The sequence below is a fragment of the Lepidochelys kempii genome, chromosome 10 (assembly GCF_965140285.1).
Source record: "Lepidochelys kempii isolate rLepKem1 chromosome 10, rLepKem1.hap1, whole genome shotgun sequence".
Lineage (NCBI taxonomy): Eukaryota > Metazoa > Chordata > Testudines > Cheloniidae > Lepidochelys > Lepidochelys kempii.
This window is the reverse complement of record NC_136389.1, coordinates 4,330,755-4,351,999: the sequence shown is the minus strand read 5'-3', so window position 1 is coordinate 4,351,999 and position 21,245 is coordinate 4,330,755. Positions and strand designations below refer to the sequence as shown.

General features: G+C 44.6%; 2 protein-coding genes across 2 annotated transcripts in view; one reads left to right on the top strand and one right to left on the bottom strand.

Annotated features, from left to right (window-relative positions):
* RPS2 (ribosomal protein S2) overlaps window positions 1–214 on the bottom strand; it is a 75,690-nt gene extending 75,476 nt beyond the window's left edge. The window contains exon 1 of the mRNA XM_073361730.1: window positions 211–214. The gene's annotated coding sequence lies outside the window, so the exon portion shown is untranslated. The remainder of the gene's footprint in view (window positions 1–210) is intronic.
* A 4,442-nt stretch (window positions 215–4,656) lies between these two features.
* GFER (growth factor, augmenter of liver regeneration) lies at window positions 4,657–9,140 on the top strand. Its single transcript, XM_073361720.2, has 3 exons — window positions 4,657–4,869; window positions 5,686–5,897; window positions 8,106–9,140. Exons 1-3 carry the CDS (start codon window positions 4,657–4,659, stop codon window positions 8,266–8,268), a joined length of 588 nt encoding a protein of 195 aa, XP_073217821.2. The 3' UTR covers window positions 8,269–9,140.
* The last annotated feature ends 12,105 nt before the right edge of the window (window positions 9,141–21,245 follow it).

Below are 21,245 nucleotides of genomic sequence, written 5' to 3'. Positions count from 1 at the left end.
CCTCTACCTAGCAAGTAAAATAATCAATTCCACAAGCTTAACGAGCAGAAAGCAGGTAAACATTTGAGCAAGGCTGGTATATATTCCCTCCTCTAGAGGGCAGTGTTACACCTACTGTAAACTGGAGCCTATTCTTACACACAATGGGAATTGTATTATATTATTATTTTATTGTTGTTATGATTACGATAGCACTCAAAAATGTGCTACGTGTTCTCTAAGTATAGCTATGAAGGCCTAGTCCTTGCCAGTCAAGTGTACGAAACCAACAAGGAGAGGGCGGGGGTTTGTATTGGAGACATAGAGACTGATTTTCTAAAAACAAATTACAAGGAGCCCGTAATACACAACATCAGCTAAATGTTATTAAATCTGCCAACAGGTTTTCTCCTGTAAGGAGCTGATCAATGGGAATATTTTAAAGTATTAGTGAGCCCCGAGAATGTGATGGTTTATGTGGAGACAAAGCAGTTTGGACAGGGGCATCCAAACTTTGTCTAGCTTGGGGAGCATCAATAACTTGCCAGGAGCCTAAAGGGCTATAAAACAGAACAGACTGCAGACACCTCATCATTAATGAGAGTTATCAGTTATTAAGATATGGCCTATAGAAGATACAAGAATCTGCATGGTGTGTTTCACCCTGATGAGTTGAGGTTGCTCAGAGCAAGATAGATCATGGGACCTATATTTTCTGTAAGAACAATTTCTGTATTGAAGATGGGGGTGGCCTCTGGCCACCTCTATAAATTCTGCAAGCACTTTAGCGACTCCTTGTTTGGAAAGTAAAATCAGTGATTTTGGACTAGAGTAAGTAGTGTTTTGATTCTTTTCCACCTCTGCAGCTTAAGCATAAAAAAGCCAGACACCAGCAGCAGGAAGAAGCTATCCCAGTGGATGTGCCTGCTTCATAATGATGTGAACAAGATGTTGGGCAAACCCAAGTATGACTGCTCCCAGATGGATGAACGCTGGCGAGATGGCTGGAAGGATGGTTCTTGTGTCTAGTTTATGGAGATGCCGTTGGAAATAAGACTGATGTTATTATGATTTAAATACAATAAGAATTGAACCTGGTGCAATATAATTAAAGACAATACAAGTAAACATATGTGTACATATGTCCTAAATGTCTTTATTTTCTCAAGAAGCTTCCTATTTTCACCTGCAACTCAGAGAGCTCATTCCCCAACTGAATTCTCGGGGGACGAACCCAATTTTAAGTGATTATGTAGCTGCTAAGACTAGGACTTTAGGCCAGTCATGGGAACACATTCACAAGTCATGACAGAAATTGTGACAAGTTTTATCAGATCAAGCCTTTAAATAGTCCATAAGTCCACTAACGTCAACATGTTAATAAACATTTACAGGAGCATGACCTTAAATTGTGTTTTCCATCTTTTTGTTTCCTTTGCTCAGAGACGCCAGCATCTCAGACCAATTAACAGGGACTGAAATAATGAAATCACCTTTAGCCTCAATCAAGTTTCTGAGAACATGGGGGATTGTAACATTTTTGTTTAAAAACGGGGCTCTCCCTGCTAACTACAAACATGGATTTACATGAAAAGAAAAGGAGTACTTGTGGCACCTTAGAGACTAACCAATTTATTTGAGCATGAGCTTTCGTGAGCTACAGCTCACTTCATCAGATGCATGCCGTGGAAACTGCAGCAGACATTATATACACACAGAGATCATAAAACAATACCTCCTCCCACCCCACTGTCCTGCTGGTAATAGCTCATCCAAAGTGATCATCAGGTGGGCCATTTCCAGCACAAATCCAGGTTTTCTCACATCCCCCCACCCCCACACACACAGAAACTCACTCTCCTGCCCACCTTAATTATGCACATTGTAGGGAGAGTGGTCACTTCGGATGAGCCACCACCAGCAGGAGAGCGAGTCCGCGCGTGTGGTTTTTGGGAAGGGGGTGAGGGGGTGAGAGAACCCGGATCCGGGCAGGAAACGGCCCAACTTTATTATCATGCACATTGTGTAAAGAGTTGCCACCCTGGACGGGCCATCACCAGCAGGAGAGCGAACCTGCGTCGGGGGGTGGAGGGCGAGAAAACCCGGACCCGCGCCGGAAATGGCCCACCTGACGACCACTCCAGACAAGCCACCACCAGCAGGACAGTGGGGTGGGAGGAGGCACCGCTCCATATTCTCTGTGTATACACAAAGTCTGCTGCAGTTTCCACAGCACGCATCCGATGAAGTGAGCTGTAGCTCACGAAAGCTCATGCTCAAACAAATTGGCCAGTCTCCAAGGCGCCAGGGGGAGTGCTTGTGGCGCCTTGGAGACTGGCCAATTTGTTTGAGCATGAGCTTTCGTGAGCTACAGCTCACTTCATCGGATGCGTGCTGTGGAAACTGCAGCAGACTTTGTGTATACACAGAGAATATGGAGCGGTGCCTCCTCCCACCCCACTGTCCTGCTGGTGGTGGCTTGTCTGGAGTGGTCGTCAGGTGGGCCATTTCCGGCGCGGGTCCGGGTTTTCTCGCCCTCCACCCCCCGACGCAGGTTCGCTCTCCTGCTGGTGATGGCCCGTCCAGGGTGGCAACTCTTTACACAATGTGCATGATAATAAAGTTGGGCCGTTTCCTGCCCGGATCCGGGTTCTCTCACCCCCTCACCCCCTTCCCAAAAACCACACGCGCGGACTCGCTCTCCTGCTGGTGGTGGCTCATCCGAAGTGACCACTCTCCCTACAATGTGCATAATTAAGGTGGGCAGGAGAGTGAGTTTCTGTGTGTGTGGGGGTGGGGGGATGTGAGAAAACCTGGATTTGTGCTGGAAATGGCCCACCTGATGATCACTTTGGATGAGCTATTACCAGCAGGACAGTGGGGTGGGAGGAGGTATTGTTTTATGATCTCTGTGTGTATATAATGTCTGCTGCAGTTTCCACGGCATGCATCTGATGAAGTGAGCTGTAGCTCACGAAAGCTCATGCTCAAATAAATTGGTTAGTCTCTAAGGTGCCACAAGTACTCCTTTTCTTTTTGCGAATACAGACTAACACGGCTGTTCCTCTGAAACCTGTCATTATGGATTTACATGGTTATCCTGTATTGTACATGCTCAAACAGTTTTATTTTCTAAACCAAGCAAAGGCACAAAGCTTCAGTGAACATCTCATCCAAACCAAATTTCAAACTTCAGCCATTTTGGGTAGCCCTGTCTAAACCTTGGATAACCAGAATTTTGTAAGTGGTTTTTAACCTATGGCAAGAAATGGATGCAAAGATTTTATTCAAAATCAGCCTTTACTGCTCAGATTCTCACTACAGACAAATCTGTATAGACTCTTGCAGATTCTTTTATCCTGTTAAAAATCAGGATGTCTAGGGGCTATATTCAAAGCGCATAGAACAATGGTTCTCAAACTTTTTTTTATCCATGGACCACTTGAAAATTGCTGGGGGTCTCAGCAGACCATCTAATGATCTTTCCAAATGTTGTTTGTATGTTAGCTAACTATTGTAAAGTGCTTTGGATAAGAGCACAATATAAAAAAAAGTAATAATAATTAAAAAAATTGTTCCACAAATAAAAGCACACAGCTCATATTTTAACATCAGTAGTCTTACCTTTCTAATGCAATGGATGTGCCCTCTCCCCCACACCGCAGCAGCCCGAGCCTTGCTCGGAAGGACAGCAACCACAGAGCTGAGGTTGGGAAGGAGGGCTGTTTCTCCCGGGCAGCCACAGCCCTGGAGCTAGGGAAAGTCACCTCTTTCTCTGGCCGCCACAGCCCTGCATGTCCCAGATTTGCCCCACTCCCTCTTTTCACACCACTACCCTCTCCCACCTACCCCTTATCCCCCCCACAAGGCCACCATCTCACCTTACATGTGCATCTTCTCCAGGGTCCAGGCACCTAATTAGTGGAGCCACACTTCCACTAATTAGGTGAGTGGCCCTTCATTCGCTTGTGTGCGGCCACCCAGGCCCACACCTTAGAGGGAACTGTCTGTGGACCACCTGAATGGAGCTCGCAGACCACTGGTAGTCTGCGGACCACAGTTTGAGAACCTCTGCCATAGAAGACTATGGGAATCTTTCCATTGATTTCAACAAGCTTCCAATTAGGTTTTATAGATTTAATAAATTCCATTTAAATGGTGGGAGAAGCCTACTCTGTGTACCAACTAATTCCAAAAGTGAGTGCTCACATGGCTATGCCAGCCCTTGGTGCATGTTAGTGAATGTTTCTATTTTTTCATTTTTCCTGTCTGTTAAATTGGGAGGGGCATGGAATGGGCATCTGGGCATCCAGATGCTGGTGCTTAGCTTTAAATGCATGAGCAGCCCCACAAGTTCAACAGGTCAAGTATGTGTGTGAAGGATCGGGGCTCTAGACTCCTCTGGCTTCAGTTTTCGTGGTCATTTCTAGTTTTCACTCTCTGTAGCAGCTGCTCTAGGGTGGGCCAAGCCCAGGGAAAGGGGGCACAGAGCGCTGGGGTTTTACCACAGAAGGGGAAACCCCCAAGAAAAAGTTTTCCTTTTTTTCTTTTCCGTTTCCTTCGCCTCTTCCTCCCTTTCATCCCTCACTCAGAGGCATCTCTCCCGCAGGCCAGGCCGCCTCCCCGGCCCTAGGCTAACAGTTGCAGCGGGGCGGGAAGAAGGCCACCCGGCCCAACATGCATTGCGGTTCCAAGATGGCGGCGCCCAGTGAGCGCAGAGGAAACCCGGCTTCTGACCCGGCCGCCGGCCCCGGCTCTTTCCCTTTCCCCCTGCCCGGGCCGCCGGGCGCCGGGGCGGAGGAACAGCCCAGGAAGAAGCCGTGCCGGGCCTGCACAGATTTCAGGAGCTGGATCTGGGAGCAACGGAAGCAGACGGCCTCGCAGAGCGGGGTGAGGGGGCGGCCGGGAGCGCGGGAGGGGCTGTGAGGAGAGATGAGCCCCAGCGATCCCCAGTCCCCTGCCGCCACGAGGGGGAGAATGGTTCCCTTCACGAGTTCCCCACCCCCTGTAATGTGCCCCCTGGGAATGACCCCTCTCCAGAATCCCCCTCTCCCTACAGTGTTTGGCAGGGGAGTACGAATGAGCCCCCTTTCCCCCCCGCCCTTCACTCAGTGATGGAGGGGGGCATATGAGCGAGACATGCTTCCCCAGGACTCCCCTTACAGGATAGTGGGAATGAGAATCTCCACCCTGCCCGCACAGCCTTTCACAGGCTATGGGTGGAATAAGACACCCTCTCAGCGCTCCCTTTCATAGGCAGTGGTTAATGAGGGAATATGAATGAGACACCACCACCCCCCAAACAAAAAACAAACAAAGCAAACTTTCCTTCACTGGCAATGGTTAACAGGAGAGTACAAATGACCCCCCCCCCCGCTCAAACTCCCCTTCACAGGCTATGGTTGACAGGGGGTAGGAATGAGGCACTCCCCACCCAGAACCTCCCCTTCACAGGGCATGGTTGATGGACAGAAGGTGTATGAGACAATAGGCAAGTTATTTAACCTCTCTGAACCTCATCAACAAAAAGGGGAGTAATCATATTTGTCCACCTCATTTAAGGAGGTTTAGTTAGCTAATACCTGTATGGTCCTTGAATTGAAGGTGCGCTAGAAACACAAAGCATATGGGGTTAGTGTAAGGTATGTTAATTTTTTATCCCGAGTACTAATGTGCACATATAACCCTCTTGTTTCTCTGACCCAGGAAGCATATGTTGAAGAGGAGAAGGAGAAGCCTCCAGATTGTCCTCTAGACAGAGAAGAACTTGGGAGAAACACATGGTCTTTCCTTCACACTATGGCAGCATATTACCCAGATCACCCAAGCAATTCCCAGCAGCAAGATATGACACAGTTCATTAACTTATTTTCCAAGTTTTTCCCTTGTGAAGAATGTGCAGAAGATCTGAGGGAAAGGTGAGTCTTTTAAAAAAAATATATCTACAGGTAAGGGATCAACCTAAAGTGTTGGACTCTAATGGTCTGGTTTGCAGATCAACTTTTCCAGTAGTTGGTGGCTTTATGGATATTCTGTATTGTATATTGTTTTGCCAAAATGTAGTTTTATGATTGAATTAATCATAAATAAGGACACAGGACATACACATTCAGAGGACAAACACTCTGCTGTCAGACAGCACAATAGCTCCAAGAACTAGTGAAAGAAGTTTTGTTTGTTTGCTGGTTTGAATCTGGCTCATAATGGTCACACTGGGTCAGACCAAAGGTCCATCTAGCCCAGTATCCTGTCTTCCAACAGTGGCCAATGCCAGGTGCCCCAGAGGGAATGAACAGAACAGGTTATCATCAAGTGATCTATTCCCTGTCACTCATTACCAGCTCACTACCCAAACTGTGCTCACTATACAAAATGTTCTTCTGAACCGCAAAGGACAGCCACATTGCCAGGTCAATATTAGGTTGGATCTTACCCAAAATACCACACTGCCAACCAATCCTTTAGTGTCTAAAACTAAAGGTTTATTATAAAGAAAAAAGAGAGAAAGAGAAAAGTTGTTAAATGGTAAAGCACTTAGGTACATACATAAGACTACAAAGTCCATCTATCAAGTTCTTAGCAGTGTTGGTGAGTTCACTGGCTTGAAAGTCCCTCTGGAACATGTCCACAGCTTGGATGGGTTATTCAGTCCTTTGTTCAAAGCTTTGTTTGTGGAAAAGTTACTCCAGACGTAAGAAGCAGGAATGAAGACAAAATGGAGAAGATGCAGCTACTCTTCATATTCTTTTGCCATGTGGCTTGTACTTTTTGTCCCAAACACAAAATTCACAGCACATGGCATGGAAAAGCCTTTGAGTTCTCTGTCCACAGGCATGCCCCTACATGTCTTGCTGACTCATAAGGTGTATCCCCAGGCTCCTTTCCATGGCTTCATTGTCCTGCTGATGACAGACTAGGCAATGCTGATGCCAATCTGTCTGGGAGTGTCACCCAGAAACAGCACAAGTTTTGAAATACAGATATACCATACATATCTATAACTCACAATAAAAAGGTGATACAAACCTATAAATAAGATTATCTTACTTGGCCAATCATAACATTTTAACAGATACCTTACATGTCATATCTGGTCAGATTCCTTGCAATTTTATAATATTGGTATTAACCTTATTATAAAGTGTTCCACATATTCCATACGGTGTTACGCAAAGCTAAGAATCTCTGATATCAAATCAATATCCTAACCTAGCAGGAAAAGTGAACTGCATGAAGAAGTTTATAGAAGTGTTTGCGTACTTCTTTCAAAAGGGAACTAAAGATTCAATACAGAACTTCATATTTATTACGTGGAGATGAGAAATCCTTGTCTTTCACCAGAGCAAAGAGATCTTAAAAAGCTACTCCAGTAATGATATTTTTACTGCTTTGCAGGGAGTACCAATTTATCATGATTAGCAGCTGCATAATGCAGATCTGTGGTTGCTAGCCAGCCTGTGTCACATTGGGGAAATAGAATCAATGATTTTGAGCTTCCAAAAACAGCTTTGCCTCAGTGACTGAAAGAATCAGCTTACGCTAGCGCAGGCTGCAGAAGGAATGGCTGAATACAATCCATGAGGAGGGCTGATATATATTCTGTCTGCTAGAGGGCGGAGCTCCATCTTCTGTACACCCAAGCCAATTCGTTATCCACAAATGGAATTATCTAGTGCAAAAAAAAAAGAGCAGCTTTGTATTTGAGAGCTCGATAATGACTAAAACACCTTGATGGAGCCCAACATAGAAAAGATGTTCATTATTATTTTCTTAATTTGCCAAGAGATTCTCTCAAATCAAATTATTTATGAGCCTGAACACTTTTTGCCATGGATAAACTGTTTGGATTGCCATCTAATATTTTCCCAACCAAGGATGTGACTGTTAAGGAGCTTCAGGAGTGCACCTAACTCACATGCATCCAAGTCAATTACAGACTTTAATGTGGAGGTGCAGCCTGCAATGAATACAGATCTCAATATGCTGGCCTTTATGGTCTCTGTGAGACATCTCAAAATAGAGGATGAGGGAGGCTCTGACCATCTGTGGGCCACACAACTGCTTTGGAGTGTGAAATCAGTGCCTATAAAGTAGTAAACAGCATTTGATTCCTCTTCCCTCTGCAGATTACGCACAAATCAGCCTGATGCCAGCAGCAGGAATAATTTATCCCAGTGGCTGTGCCTGCTTCATAATGACGTCAACAGGAAGTTGGGGAAGTCTGAATTTGACTGCTCCCGAGTGGATGAACGCTGGCGAGATGGTTGGAAAGATGGTTCCTGTGATTAATCTATAGAGACTCTACAGGAAATCAGACCAATTCTAATATAATAATCATCCCTGATGTGAACTCAGTACAAGGAGATGCAGCTAAATAGTTTGTATGTTTGGGTGACATGACTTGTGGAAATAAATGTGTCTCCTGCTCTAAAAGGCAACTCAGAGATCTTATCCCAACTAATATATGGTCATGTAGCTGCTGGGACTGGCACCATACATGTGCCACAGGAACTGCCGGAACCTTGCAAAACTCTGTCATTGTGACAATTCACAGTAAGGAAAAGTCTCTTAATTTCTATAGTTCTAGGGGCACCTTGTGACTGCTGTTCCTTTCACTTTTTACATACTCCTAGGCTCCTCTTCTACATTTTTGTTTATCTGCAAACATTACCTTCAAGTTTTAGGCAGTGCCTTTCTTCCTCTATGTCACTTCAGCCTGTTCTGCTGGTCTTACAACTGGCAGCACCACTACAAATCCATAAATCTGCTCCATTCTGTGCCTACCATGTCGTCCTTGATCTCTTCTTCCAAAGTCTATGAGCTGTTGTCTGTTAATGCTATTTAACCATTAATTCACCTTGCTGAAAGGCCTCAAGGCAGAGAGATTTTATTTAAACATTAAAAATCATGGAATCCAGGTCTCTCATTCCAGCCATGATAAATATCCTCATTTTGTATGTTCCTTTGTCTAATCTTCCAAGAGGGCATTGCAGGAAGAAAAAAGAAAGAAGCACAAAAACCCCAAGTAGAACGAATGGCACGAAGTCAGTAGCTGAATTTTAAACACTGTGATTTGATTGCTAATTGTTTGGGCTCATTGGGAGCATGATGTAAGAATTCCCACGGAACCACCTGCTTTTAAAGTATATATTTATTTTTAATCTCTGCTGTGAACTTTTGTTGTTTGTAGAAGTGGTTGCAATGATGTGTGTGTGTGTATGTTATCTGGTTGTAATGAAGCCAATTCAGATGAGTTTTACATATAAGAGTGGTAAAATACTGCCTGTGTTCTGAAATCCTTGATAGATAACAACAGACTGGACTGGTCTGTATGCTCCTAAGGTGAAATTCTGCCTTGGGCAGGCCCTCTGCTCTAAAGTTCTATGTCTTGTTAGACAGTCTTAAATAATATCTAGGGCTCTAGGCCCTGGATTGTGGACTTAAAGTGGTGCATGGTGTGAAATTCACCCCTAGTAACTGGTCAAGTTCCATAATGTGTATTGGGCCTCTAGGTCTGCACTATTGCATCAGTATATTCTTGAGTGGGGCGTGTGAGAGAATATTTCAGATGATAGTTTAAAATACTTAAGTTGCTTTGCTGGGCTTTGCCTATGTAGACAAATATAAATTGTTAGAATTAGTGCAAGATAGTATGAAATCTTTAATATCTTTTTTCCCTAAATTTATAAGGATTTCTGGGTACCAAATGGTCACGTGACATTCTGTGACATGTGACAGTATCTTCTGGGTCTCTTTTCTGCTGATGCTTTAAAATTGTTTGAGGGTTTTTGGTGAGCACTTCAAATCCAGACTCCAGCGAGAAACTGCTGAATTGGAATTCATTTGCAAATTGGATACTATTAATTTAGGCTTAAATAGAGACTGGGAGTGGCTAAGTCATTATGCAAGGTAGCCTGTTTCCTCTTGTTTTTTCCTACCCCCCCTCCCCAGATGTTCTGGTTTAACTTCGATTTAAACTTGGAGAGTGGTCAGTTTGGATGAGCTATTACCAGCAGGAGAGTGAGTTTGTGTGTGTATGGGGGTGGGGGGGATGTGAGAAAGCCCAACTTGATTATCATGCACATTGTGTAAAGAGTTGTCACTTTGGATGGGCTATCACCAGCAGGAGAGTGAATTTGTGGGGTGGGGGTGGAGGGTGAGAAAACCTGGATTTGTGCTGGAAATGGCCCACCTGATGATCACTTTAGATAAGCTATTACCAGCAGGACAGTGGGGTGGGAGGAGGTATTGTTTCATATTCTCTGTGTATATATAAAGTCTGCTGCAGTTTCCACGGTATGCATCTGATGAAGTGAGCTGTAGCTCACGAAAGCTCATGCTCAAATAAATTGGTTAGTCTCTAAGGTGCCACAAGTACTCCTTTTCTTTCATCCTAAGTGTGTCGTCTTATGAGCTACTTCAACATAAGCAGTGATTTATGGAAGTAGATTGGGGGTGGCATGGAAATTGTAATGGGTGGTGTCTCTGTAAGTGAAGGGTGCTAATACCTTCTATTAGCAAACATCTGATTCCAAGACTATGGTACCAAGGGCTCCTTGGAGGACAGTAAACAATCAAAGCTTTGAGTGCGTTCAGATGATTTGACCCTCTATTACCCTTTCAAGCCAGACCTGTTAAAACAATACCATACTGTGTTTTTATCCAAGTTAGTTGCATTCAGCAGGCAGTGTATTTTCTCACTGTCTGCAATATTGATCCTATGTGTAACCTTTCACGCTAATTAAACTGAAGCTTGATTTCCTATCATTTTTATGATTTAACTGAATTGGGACTTCAGGACATGATTCAGGTTATTAAAAAAAGCTCATTAAAAGTATCTCGGTGTACGTTTAGCTTCTTGGAACTAATACATTCCAAATATCTCAACCTCCGAATCCTATATTTGCAATAGTGTGAAATTCATACCTGTGCAGAGGATCAGCACAAGGCCTATGCACCACTAACATCCCTCTGCAGACCTCAAAACAGTGCTTAAATCAATATCCTCAGTTGACATCTGCCTATTGCATATGCTCATCAGCAAATTCTGGCTACTTGTTTGTTAATAGGGCAGATCGTAACTGCGCTGAGTGGTTAGCTGGTAACGATAGCAAAAGTTAGTGTTCTCTTTTATGTTTACACTCTACAGGATTGCTTTGGTTTGTCATGTATTTTTCAGGCCTAATTTCATATCTGTGGTTTTGCTTCGTGGTGTTTTTTCCTCATTATAGGTCACATCTAACATTTTGATCTTATTTGTGCAATTTCTTTAGGATGTTTGTAGTCATGTAGGGAGGGAAAAAGCATGAGTTTTTAATTTTAATGCATATGATACATGTAGTTCTAAGAATCAGTATTTCTATCTATTTCCTATTGATATCAAAATAGGACAAATTATTTCACCTCTGATTTCTCCACTCCATGGAGCTTTATGAAGAGAACAGATCTCCTGGCTTGCGTTTGTATCACCATCTGATAAACAGTAAGTGGAATTGAATACACTCCACAGGGTTATTGGAAGGCATCATTAATGTCAGTAAAGTGCTGTGATTCCCTTCAGTGAAAGGGGCCATAGACATGAAGTTATTCTGTAGGCAAGGTTCTTGCCTGTCAATTTTTGCCCTAATTTGGCTAACAGTGGAGTACCTGTTACTCTCATTGAGTCAGTGGGAGACAAATTGTGGATTCAACACACCCTTTCAGGATCAGACCTGTAACTGCACCACAGAACAACTGAAGTGTGGCAGAACTCAAGCAGACAGGTGTCCAGAGTTTTCATCCATAGTGGCTAGTAGCCAGTGTAAAGGGGATAGTCATGTTAACTACATTCAAGCTAGGCTTAGGAGAGGCAAGTGCTCCTTAATGATCACCTGGGACATAATTCCAACACTGCTCCTGTTATACCAATAAAATAAAAACCAGCAGGATCTTAAAGGGGAAAAGGCAAAATGCCACATTTATTTTGAATACAGAAAGAATCCTAGTAAGCAGTTAGTTATAGCTATAACATTCCATTCAATTTCATATTTATTCACACATTCATTCATACACACAGGTTCTGCAAGGTTGTTATAGTTACCAGCCTTAGAGTTGCTCATGTCAAGCCACTGGCCAGGTGGCCTGGACATGAGGAGGGAGCAGGGCCTTGTCAGATGCACATCTGATGCTCCTGGAAGTTGGTTTGCAGAATCAGACCCCAGAGTTCTCACTTTCTAGAGTCCATTTTTATAGGAATTTCTTCCTAGGTGAGTCTATGGGAATTGCTTCATCATGCTGTTGCTGAATCAATCAGCAGATGGCACATTCCTGACGGCTCTGTGCTGCCAGATGTTATCTTGTTCTTTGGTTCTCCCATTCTTAAGGGTGTTGGGTGGATTCCAGTCTGCCCTCCGGGGGTCCTCTAGTTATTTCCACTTGATGCCTTCTTCAGCCGATGGACACTGGATTCTTAGGCTGGCACCTCCCTGATCATTCAGTTATTATCCACACCAAGCATCCATCCACATACATCCTCCATCTCTATTTTAATCACAATTGTTAACAAAGCAAGATGAATACAACAAAAGGGCGGGGAGTCTCTGGGTGCTGTTTCTGTTACAGAGTATTGCTTTGAGTCTCTGTGTGAGTAGTTGTTGTTACAAAGAATTGCTTTGAGAACAGACTCTGTCTTACAATGTACTAACACAATTAGCAGCTTGCAAGTTTCACACAGAGGGACAGAAACAGTACTAAAAAACTAAGAGACCTCTTAATTAGTAATACCCTGGAATTTAAACTATAGGGAATCAAACTCATTTGTGATTTTAATACAGAACTTCTTTAATATGATCCAACACTCCTTGCAGCATTTAGCATCACAAAACATGCAGCTCTCACTAGCCAGTTTGCATTCACAATGGTGGTGGGGCTTGCAGAACAGAGATCAGGGAGCAACAAGGGAATCATCTGACTTCCGAATAAGGCAGCTCTGCCTCCCATTGCTGGTAAGTAATCTGTGGGGATGACGACTGAAGCTTTGGGAGGGACAATGTCTAAGATTTTCCCAAGGATTAACTGTTTCTGTGCAGCATATTGGGTGTAAATATTCTCCTTTACAACTAGAGCCCTGGGGATAGTTCTACCCATTACTTTTTTTTTAACCCTTTAAATCTGTGTCAGCAAATATAAGGAATCTACTCTTCCCTGCTGCAAGTTCATGATACCCATCTTGTGCTGATTGCTGCAGACAGGGACTATGCTCTATGCTTTTTTTTTTTTTTAAGTGCTGGTTTCCTAGCCCTACAAGCCTCTTTTGCCTACAGCACAGGGGATGGCAATGCAAGCTCCCCCTCCATTGTGCATTGATGGGGAGGGTCTGCTTGTAGGAATGAAAGCACAAGCTCTGTCTCCATGGATATCCAATACCCAGCACTTCTGTGGAGACTGCCAGCAAGGTAGTTGTGATGTGGGCAGTATCCACTGGGAATGAAAACACTGACTCGTTCATGTCTATCACCAAGCAGCTAACAGGTTTAGAGCTGTTGCTTACTACTAACCTAGGTCAAATTTGAACCAATGCTCATACTCTATTACTAATCCCTTGAGCCATCAACTTCATTTATAGGACTCCTCTTAAAGTTTCCAGTACAAAGATAACCAATAGCAGCATCAGTATTTTATCTGCCTAGCTTTGAAACTGTTCTCCCTGCCTCGGACATACGACAATCTGCCCAGCACACCTTGGTCTATCAGTCCTTAGTGAATCAGAAGCTTCTACAGCACCAAGAGTTGTAATGGAGTCCTCGTGGGTACGCTGCATGAAAGATTTCTCCAGTGGAAAACCCTGCAACCTGAGTAGCAGTGATCAGATCAGGGCCCAGTAGGCGGGACTCCTGGGTTCTGTTCCTGATGCCTACTGCCTCGCTGTGTGCCCTATGCTGAAAGGTGCTCTGTCAGTGCGAAGTGTTATTTCTGTGCATTGTGCTGACACAGGTGTTTGCTTTTCCTTGATGTTACAAAAAAGAAAGGAGGACTTGTGGCACCTTAGCGACTAACCAAAAGTCCTCCTTTTCTTTTTGTGGATACAGACTAACACGGCTGCTACTATGAAACTTGATGTTACAGCAATCCATCCATGTAAAAGCTCTGCTGGGCCAAGTTTTCTTCTCATGCGTGAAACACCATCACGCTTGCCCCTAAAGCACTGCCCACCCCAACCCCCTTTAGGATCTCAGCTACACTGTGATGTTGAAGTTTGTATCAGTTCTGCAGAAGTGTTCTTTTGCATTTCAACCAAGTAGCCACTGGAGGGCAACAGAGCATATGTTTCCTTAACTTCCCCATTTCTTTCTCATGCTTTTAGATCACAGCAGAAACTGTCCAAGCCACCCCTGCTACTAGTTCCCTTTCTGTGGATGGTGGGAGGGAATTTCTCATTTGTTACTCTTCAAGCCAATGGCATGTTGATTTTAACTCTGGTTCTGTGGTTACCGGTCACATGCACTGCTCCTTTCATGGTTCCCTTTTAGGGAGAGAAGTGAGAGAGGGGGAACTCCCCTGCCTGTCGCTGAAATCTGCACTCAGCACCATAGGCAAACACCCACCAGCATCCAGAGAGTATGTCCAGCATGCCTTCTACCTGGTGTTCCTAGTAGTTAGTCCCTAAATGCTCCCAGGCATATGGCAAATAAGGGAATAGAAACGCCACTTTAAAAGCATTTGCCTTATCTGCTCGTTTTATAACCATTTTCTCAGCTAAAGGATTTTTCTGCGGCTTATGTATTTTCTGCTGCTGTGCAAATGGTGCTAGATTCTGTAAAGACAAGAATAGTATTAGTTCTTAGCATCCGTTCTCAAACCGCTTTACCCTTGGGGAAACTGAGGTAGAGAGTGGTGAGGTGACTTGCCCAGGGTCACTCAACAGGCTATTGGCAGAGCTAGGAATGGACCTCAGGTCTCTTGAGTCCTAGTCCAGTACTTTAGCAACTATGCCACACTACCTAGACAATCCCTGCCTCAAGGAACTTAGACTAAAATGTTGGCATTAAAGGTCCCTACCTTGTGTGTTGTCAGCTCCTCCCACCCATGGGGGAAGGGCTGCCCTGCTTCTTCTTCCCTCCCTTTGGTGGCCTGCTGCAGAAGAGCAGCTTTAAGTTATGGTCTGCTTCACAGAGCCTTCACCCAGTTGCAGAGGCTGCAGAGGAGATCAATTGAATCAGCATGTTTCCTGGCCCTCTTGCTTCCTCTCCAACAGGTGCCACCTACCTTTTCCTGAAGGCAGCCTAGCCCAGGGCTGAACTGGGCCCCTGTGCTGCAACCAGGAACAATAGGAGTCATTGATCAATTCACTGTTTTGCTATCTCTGCACCAGCGAACAGTACTGAGGCCTCAACAAGAACAAGGAAGTTCATTATTTTAAATATATATTTATATTGCAAAAAGAAAAGGAGTACTTGTGGCACCTTAGAGACTAACCAATTTATTTGAGCATGAGCTTTCGTGAGCTACAGCTCACTTCATCAGATGTTTACCGTGGAAACTGCAGCAGACTTTATATACACACAGAAATCATGAAACAATACCTCCTCCCACCCCACTGTCCTGCTGGTAATAGCTTATCTAAAGTGATCAACAGGTGGGACATTTCCAGCACAAATCCAGGTTTTCTCACCCTCCACCCCCGCACACAAATTCACTCTCCTGCTGGTGCTAGCCCATCCAAAGTGACAACTCTTTACATAATCAAGTCGGGCTATTTCCTGCATAGATCAAGGTTTTCTCACATCCCCCCCACCCCCATACACACACAAACTCACTCTCCTGCTGGTAATAGCTCATCTAAACTGACCATTCTCCAGGTTTAAATCCAAGTTAAACCAGAACATCTGGGGGGGCGGGGGTAGGAAAAAACAAGAGGAAACAGGCTACCTTGCATAATGACTTAGCCACTCCCAGTCTCTATTTAAGCCTAAATTAATAGTATCCAATTTGCAAATGAATTCCAATTCAGCAGTTTCTCGCTGGAGTCTGGATTTGAAGTTTTTTTGTTTTAAGATAGCGACCTTCATGTCTGTGATTGCGTGACCAGAGAGATTGAAGTGTTCTCCGACTGGTTTATGAATGTTATAATTCTTGACATCTGATTTGTGTCCATTTATTCTTTTACGTAGAGACTGTCCAGTTTGACCAATGTACATGGCAGAGGGGCATTGCTGGCACATGATGGCATAGATCACATTGGTGGATGTGCAGGTGAACGAGCCTCTGATAGTGTGGCTGATGTTATTAGGCCCTGTGATGGTGTCCCCTGAATAGATATGTGGGCACAATTGGCAACGGGCTTTGTTGCAAGGATAAGTTCCTGGGTTAGTGGTTCTGTTGTGTGGTATGTGGTTGTTGGTGAGTATTTGCTTCAGGTTGCGGGGCTGTCTGTAGGCAAGGACTGGCCTGTCTCCCAAGACTTGTGAGAGTGTTGGGTCATCCTTTAGGATAGGTTGTAGATCCTTAATAATGCGTTGGAGGGGTTTTAGTTGGGGGCTGAAGGTGACGGCTAGTGGCGTTCTGTTATTTTCTTTGTTAGGCCTGTCCTGTAGTAGGTAACTTCTGGGAACTCTTCTGGCTCTATCAATCTGTTTCTTTACTTCTGCAGGTGGGTATTGTAGTTGTAAGAAAGCTTGACAGAGACAGTAGCACCTAGAGACCTCAAACAAGCCAGGCCAGACTGCTGAGTGCTGTACAAACAGAAAATGATCGTCCCTGGCCTTAAGAGCTGGTGGGTGAGATGGTGGGAACAAACATAATAGGATGTGTACCATTCTTAGCCAGGAGCAGTGATCACAACTCGCTTTGTGTGGCAGAAACTCTGAGTTTGCATGGGTCCAAGAGACAGAGAGCAAATGGCAATGTTAAATTAACCCCCCCGCCTTTAAAAAACAAGTCAGACGTTCCACCCAGCTCCCTTCAGAGTGTTTCTCTCTTTTGTTAAAGCACTGAGCTGTATTTTCTAAAACTCAAGCACTGGACCGTTACAGTGAGCACTTCCCCCTTTGACTCTTAACTAGTTTTAGACAGGACCCAGCTTTTCTCTGCCTTTGTCATTTACAGCTGGTGTGAAACGCTACCAGTGGTGTAAATAAGTGGAGAATTGTGACTGGGTGTGGTTTACACTCACTTTGGACAAGTTTAAATGACAATACAGGGTGCAAAGTAGTGGAGAAGGCTGGCCTTGAGGGTAAGGAAAAGGGCTGGGACTGAGGAGATCTTGCTTCAATTCCTAGCACTGTCAGACTCCCTGTGTGACTTTGGGTAAGTCAGTCTCAAATAAATTGGTTAGTCTCTAAGGTGCCACAAGTCCTCCTTTTCTTTTTGCGAATACAGACTAACACGGCTGTTACTCTGAAACCTGTCATTATGCAAGGCACTGCATTTAGCCGTATGGAGTAGAAATCTATCAACTGCATGAAAAAACTTGTACAGATACAGACAGACATCATCTTCCTTTCCAAATGCAAACAGATGGACATTGTACCAGAAGGACTGAAGGTAAAAAATCCATTACAATCTACATACCACACAGACTATGCTGACAGCTTGTGCCACACGCTCTCAAAGAAACTGCGGAATCACCTGATCAACATCCTCTACAGCAAACAGGGAAAGATTAAGAATGAGCTCTCAAAAATGGATACTCTCATAAAAAACCAACCTTCCACACAAACTTCCTCTTGGCTGGATTTTACTAAAACTAGACAAGCCATTTACAACACACACTTTGCTTCTCTACAAAAGAAAAAGGACACTAAACTTTCTAAACTACTACATGCTACAAGGGGCCACAGCAATGGTTCCCTCAACCCACCCAGCAATATTGTTAACCTATCCAACTATACTCTCAGCCCAGCAGAAGCAGCTGTCTTATCTCGGGGCCGCTCCTTCTGCCCCTCCACCCCCACGAACATGATACAGTTCCGTGGTGACCTAGAATCCTATTTTCGACGTCTCTGACTCAAGGAATATTTCCAAAATACCTCTGAATAACATACTAATCCACAGAGGCCTCCCTACCAACATTACAAAAAGAAGGATTCTAGATGGACTCCTCCTGAAGGTCGAAACAGCAGACTGGACTTCTACATAGACTGCTTCCGCCGACATGCACGGGCTGAAATTGTGGAAAAGCAGCATCACTTGCCCCATAACCTCAGCCGTGCAGAACACAATACCATCCACAGCCTCAGAAACAACTCTGACATCATAATCAAAAAGGCTGATAAAGGAGGTGCTGTTATCATGAATAGGTCGGAATATGAACAAGAGGCTGCTCGACAGCTCCCCAACACCACTTTCTACAAGCCATTACCCTCTGATCCCACTGAGAGTTACCAAAAGAAACTACAGCATTTGCTCAAGAAACTTCCTGAAAAAGCACAAGATCAAATCCGCACAGACACACCCCTGGAACCCCGACCTGGGATATTCTATCTACTACCCAAGATCCATAAACCTGGAAATCCTGGGCACCCCATCATCTCAGGCATTGGCACCCTGACAGCAGGATTGTCTGGCTATGTAGACTCCCTCCTCAGGCCCTACGCTACCAGCACTCCCAGCTACCTTCGAGACACCACTGACTTCCTAAGGAAATTACAATCCATCGGTGATCTTCCTGATAACACCATCTTGGCCACTATGTATGTAGAAGCCCTCTACACCAACATTCCCCCGACGTTCTGGTTAAACTTGGATTTATGCTGAAAATGGCCCACCTTGATTATCATGCACATTGTAAGGAGATTGGTCAGTTTGGATGAGCTATTGCCAGCAGGAGAGTGAGTTTGTGGGGGGGGGAGGGGTGAGAAAACCTGGATTTGTGCTGGAAATGATTCAACTTGATGATCACTTTAGATAAGCTATTACCAGCAGGAGAGTGGGGTGGGAGGAGGTATTGTTTCATGGTCTCTGTGTATATAATGTCTTCTGCAGTTTCCACGGTATGCATCCGATGAAGTGAGCTGTAGCTCACGAAAGCTCATGCTCAAATAAATTGGTTAGTCTCCAAGGTGCCACAAGTCCTCCTTTTCTTCTCTGGCCTTAGTTCTCCATCTGTAATGCAGGAAAAATTCCACACACACACGCACCCCCCCCCCGGGCCTTTGTCTGCCTTTCCTGTTTAGATTATAAGCTTTTTGGGAGAGGGACTGTGATTCTCTCAGCGCATGTACAGCATCTAGCGCATTTGGGTCCTGAACTTAGTATGTGCTACTGTAATACAGGTAGGCCCCACAAGTTTTTGTCAAGCTGGAATTTTCCTTTGAACTCCAGGGATTCCTTTAGTATTCACAGTGCATGATCATTTAAAACACAAAAAGCCATTCCCCATTTTCAAAATGTAACTGCAGATCCCATCCTCATCACCCATTTCTAGGTTTTTGAGACCTCGCCTGACAGCTCTTGTATTCTCAGGCAACAGAGAAATACAAAACCAAACGAGCTGCAAGTGTTCCTCTTGCAAGGGTTCCTAATGGTTCACTGTAGCTCAGATGAGAGCTGTAGTAGCTACACATGTCAGATCACTGCTCAGGCTACCATGAATCTGCCCCTTGTCTTTGTAGCTGTCCATCTCTGTTCTCATTCCCCTCCCTGCTTCGCTGGAGTACTGAGCAGATAGCAGGTGACTAGTGCAAAAAGCAACTCTTTGGTCTGGCTCGCCACAGAATGTGACTTGCTGCCCTAGATCTAATGGAGTGTATGGAGTTCAGCTAGGAATCCTCTTTCCCTTTCATCCGATTCATCGTGAAGTATCGGAGCTCTTTCTTGACCTACCAACATTCAGCCCTGGCCTCATGCCAGGGTAGATTAAAGGTTTGGAAAATCCGATATTTGGAACCCCCTCAAAACCGTGTTGTGCTCTGAAACCTTTAGTGAAGGAACACTCACTGTGTTCACTGGATTGGGTTGGACTGCACTGCACTCCCACAACTCCCCCCCCCCGGTCACTAGAAAATCCTCTGGCTTTTTTGTGGCCAGTCTTGGGGTTTTGTGAACCCATCTGTCTAGTGCAAATACCATCTTAGGGATGCAGAATGTAACTAACCAAGATTCCCCTGGCAGTTTCCGTTAGAGAAGTTACTCTCCACTTCCCCTCCTTTTACAAAAATATCATCTTGTGTTTTCTGCTTATTAAATGGCTGCTGAATTCCACCTCAGAGGTGGCTGCATTTCAGCAGTGGATGAGTGATTATATAAATAGCCTTAAGGTAACTTTGGGATGCTCCAGAATGGAAGACACTATATAGCTCTGGAACAACAGCATGCTCAGGTATTGTCAGTGGAAGAATCCATTAGCTCTTATACGGTGCATCATGGATTCCCACGCACTCCCTGAAAAGATTTCCATTAGCTCTTTTCTATCTTCCCAGAGGCTAATTGTATGAGGCAATTTTGTTCAGACGCTGGTGGGTGCCAAGCAAAGCATTTCAGAGCAGCGTGATCATAAACAACAACATGTTTATGTTTGCTAAAGGGCAAAGCATTGCAATTGCATGTGCCAGTCCAGTAATAAACAGAGAACATGCTCCTATCACCATTCCCATCTGCTTGAACAGACCAGGTCATATTCAGCCTGATGTAGTTTAGCTGAAGACAATGGACTTTACACCATGGATGAAATCTGGCCCTTTGGCTTGCAGGGGCCAAGCATCTGAAAAGTGCTTACTCTTAACTTATTCTGAGTGCCGATCTGAATCGGTTTCACTGTAAATTCACTAGCAACATTGCCATCAGGGCTGAAGAGCTTAAAAACGACCTACCGATGTGAAAGTTTCAATGAACCAGATGTGGCCATAGATTGGGTTACTCTTGAGTAAGAGCAGGGACAGAGAAAAAAAATCCTCCAGTGCAACTCTGGTGCAGGGAAGAAGTCAAGGACCTTAATGTATTTGGTTACATTGGCTTATGTTGCCTGCCGCCATACTTCATATGGGCCTGATCCTGTGCCCAGTGAAATCAGTGCTAAAGCTGGTCTTTAGAGATGATGCCCTTTACGCTACCTGTGCAAGCCACTCTACAGCTGTGTCTACACTAGCACTTTTGTTGGTGAAGCTTTTGTCAGCCAAGGGTGTGAAAAAACAGTCCCCTGACTGACACAAGTTTTCCGGACAAAAGTGCTAGTGTGAACAGAGCTATGTCGGCAGGAGAGACTCTCCTGCTGACATCGCTTACGTCACTCACTGCGGGGGTGGGGGTTAATTCTGCCGGCAGGAGAGCTCTCTCCTGCCGTCAAAGAGCGG

Bases quoted from the DNA above. Each gene is read 5' to 3' on its own strand.
- GFER (XM_073361720.2), top strand. From the start codon at position 4,657: ATGCATTGCGGTTCCAAGATGGCGGCGCCCAGTGAGCGCAGAGGAAAC. The intron at 4,870-5,685 runs GTGAGGGGGCGG...TCTCTGACCCAG, and splicing joins AGACGGCCTCGCAGAGCGGG to GAAGCATATGTTGAAGAGGA. The intron at 5,898-8,105 runs GTGAGTCTTTTA...TTCCCTCTGCAG, and splicing joins GCAGAAGATCTGAGGGAAAG to ATTACGCACAAATCAGCCTG.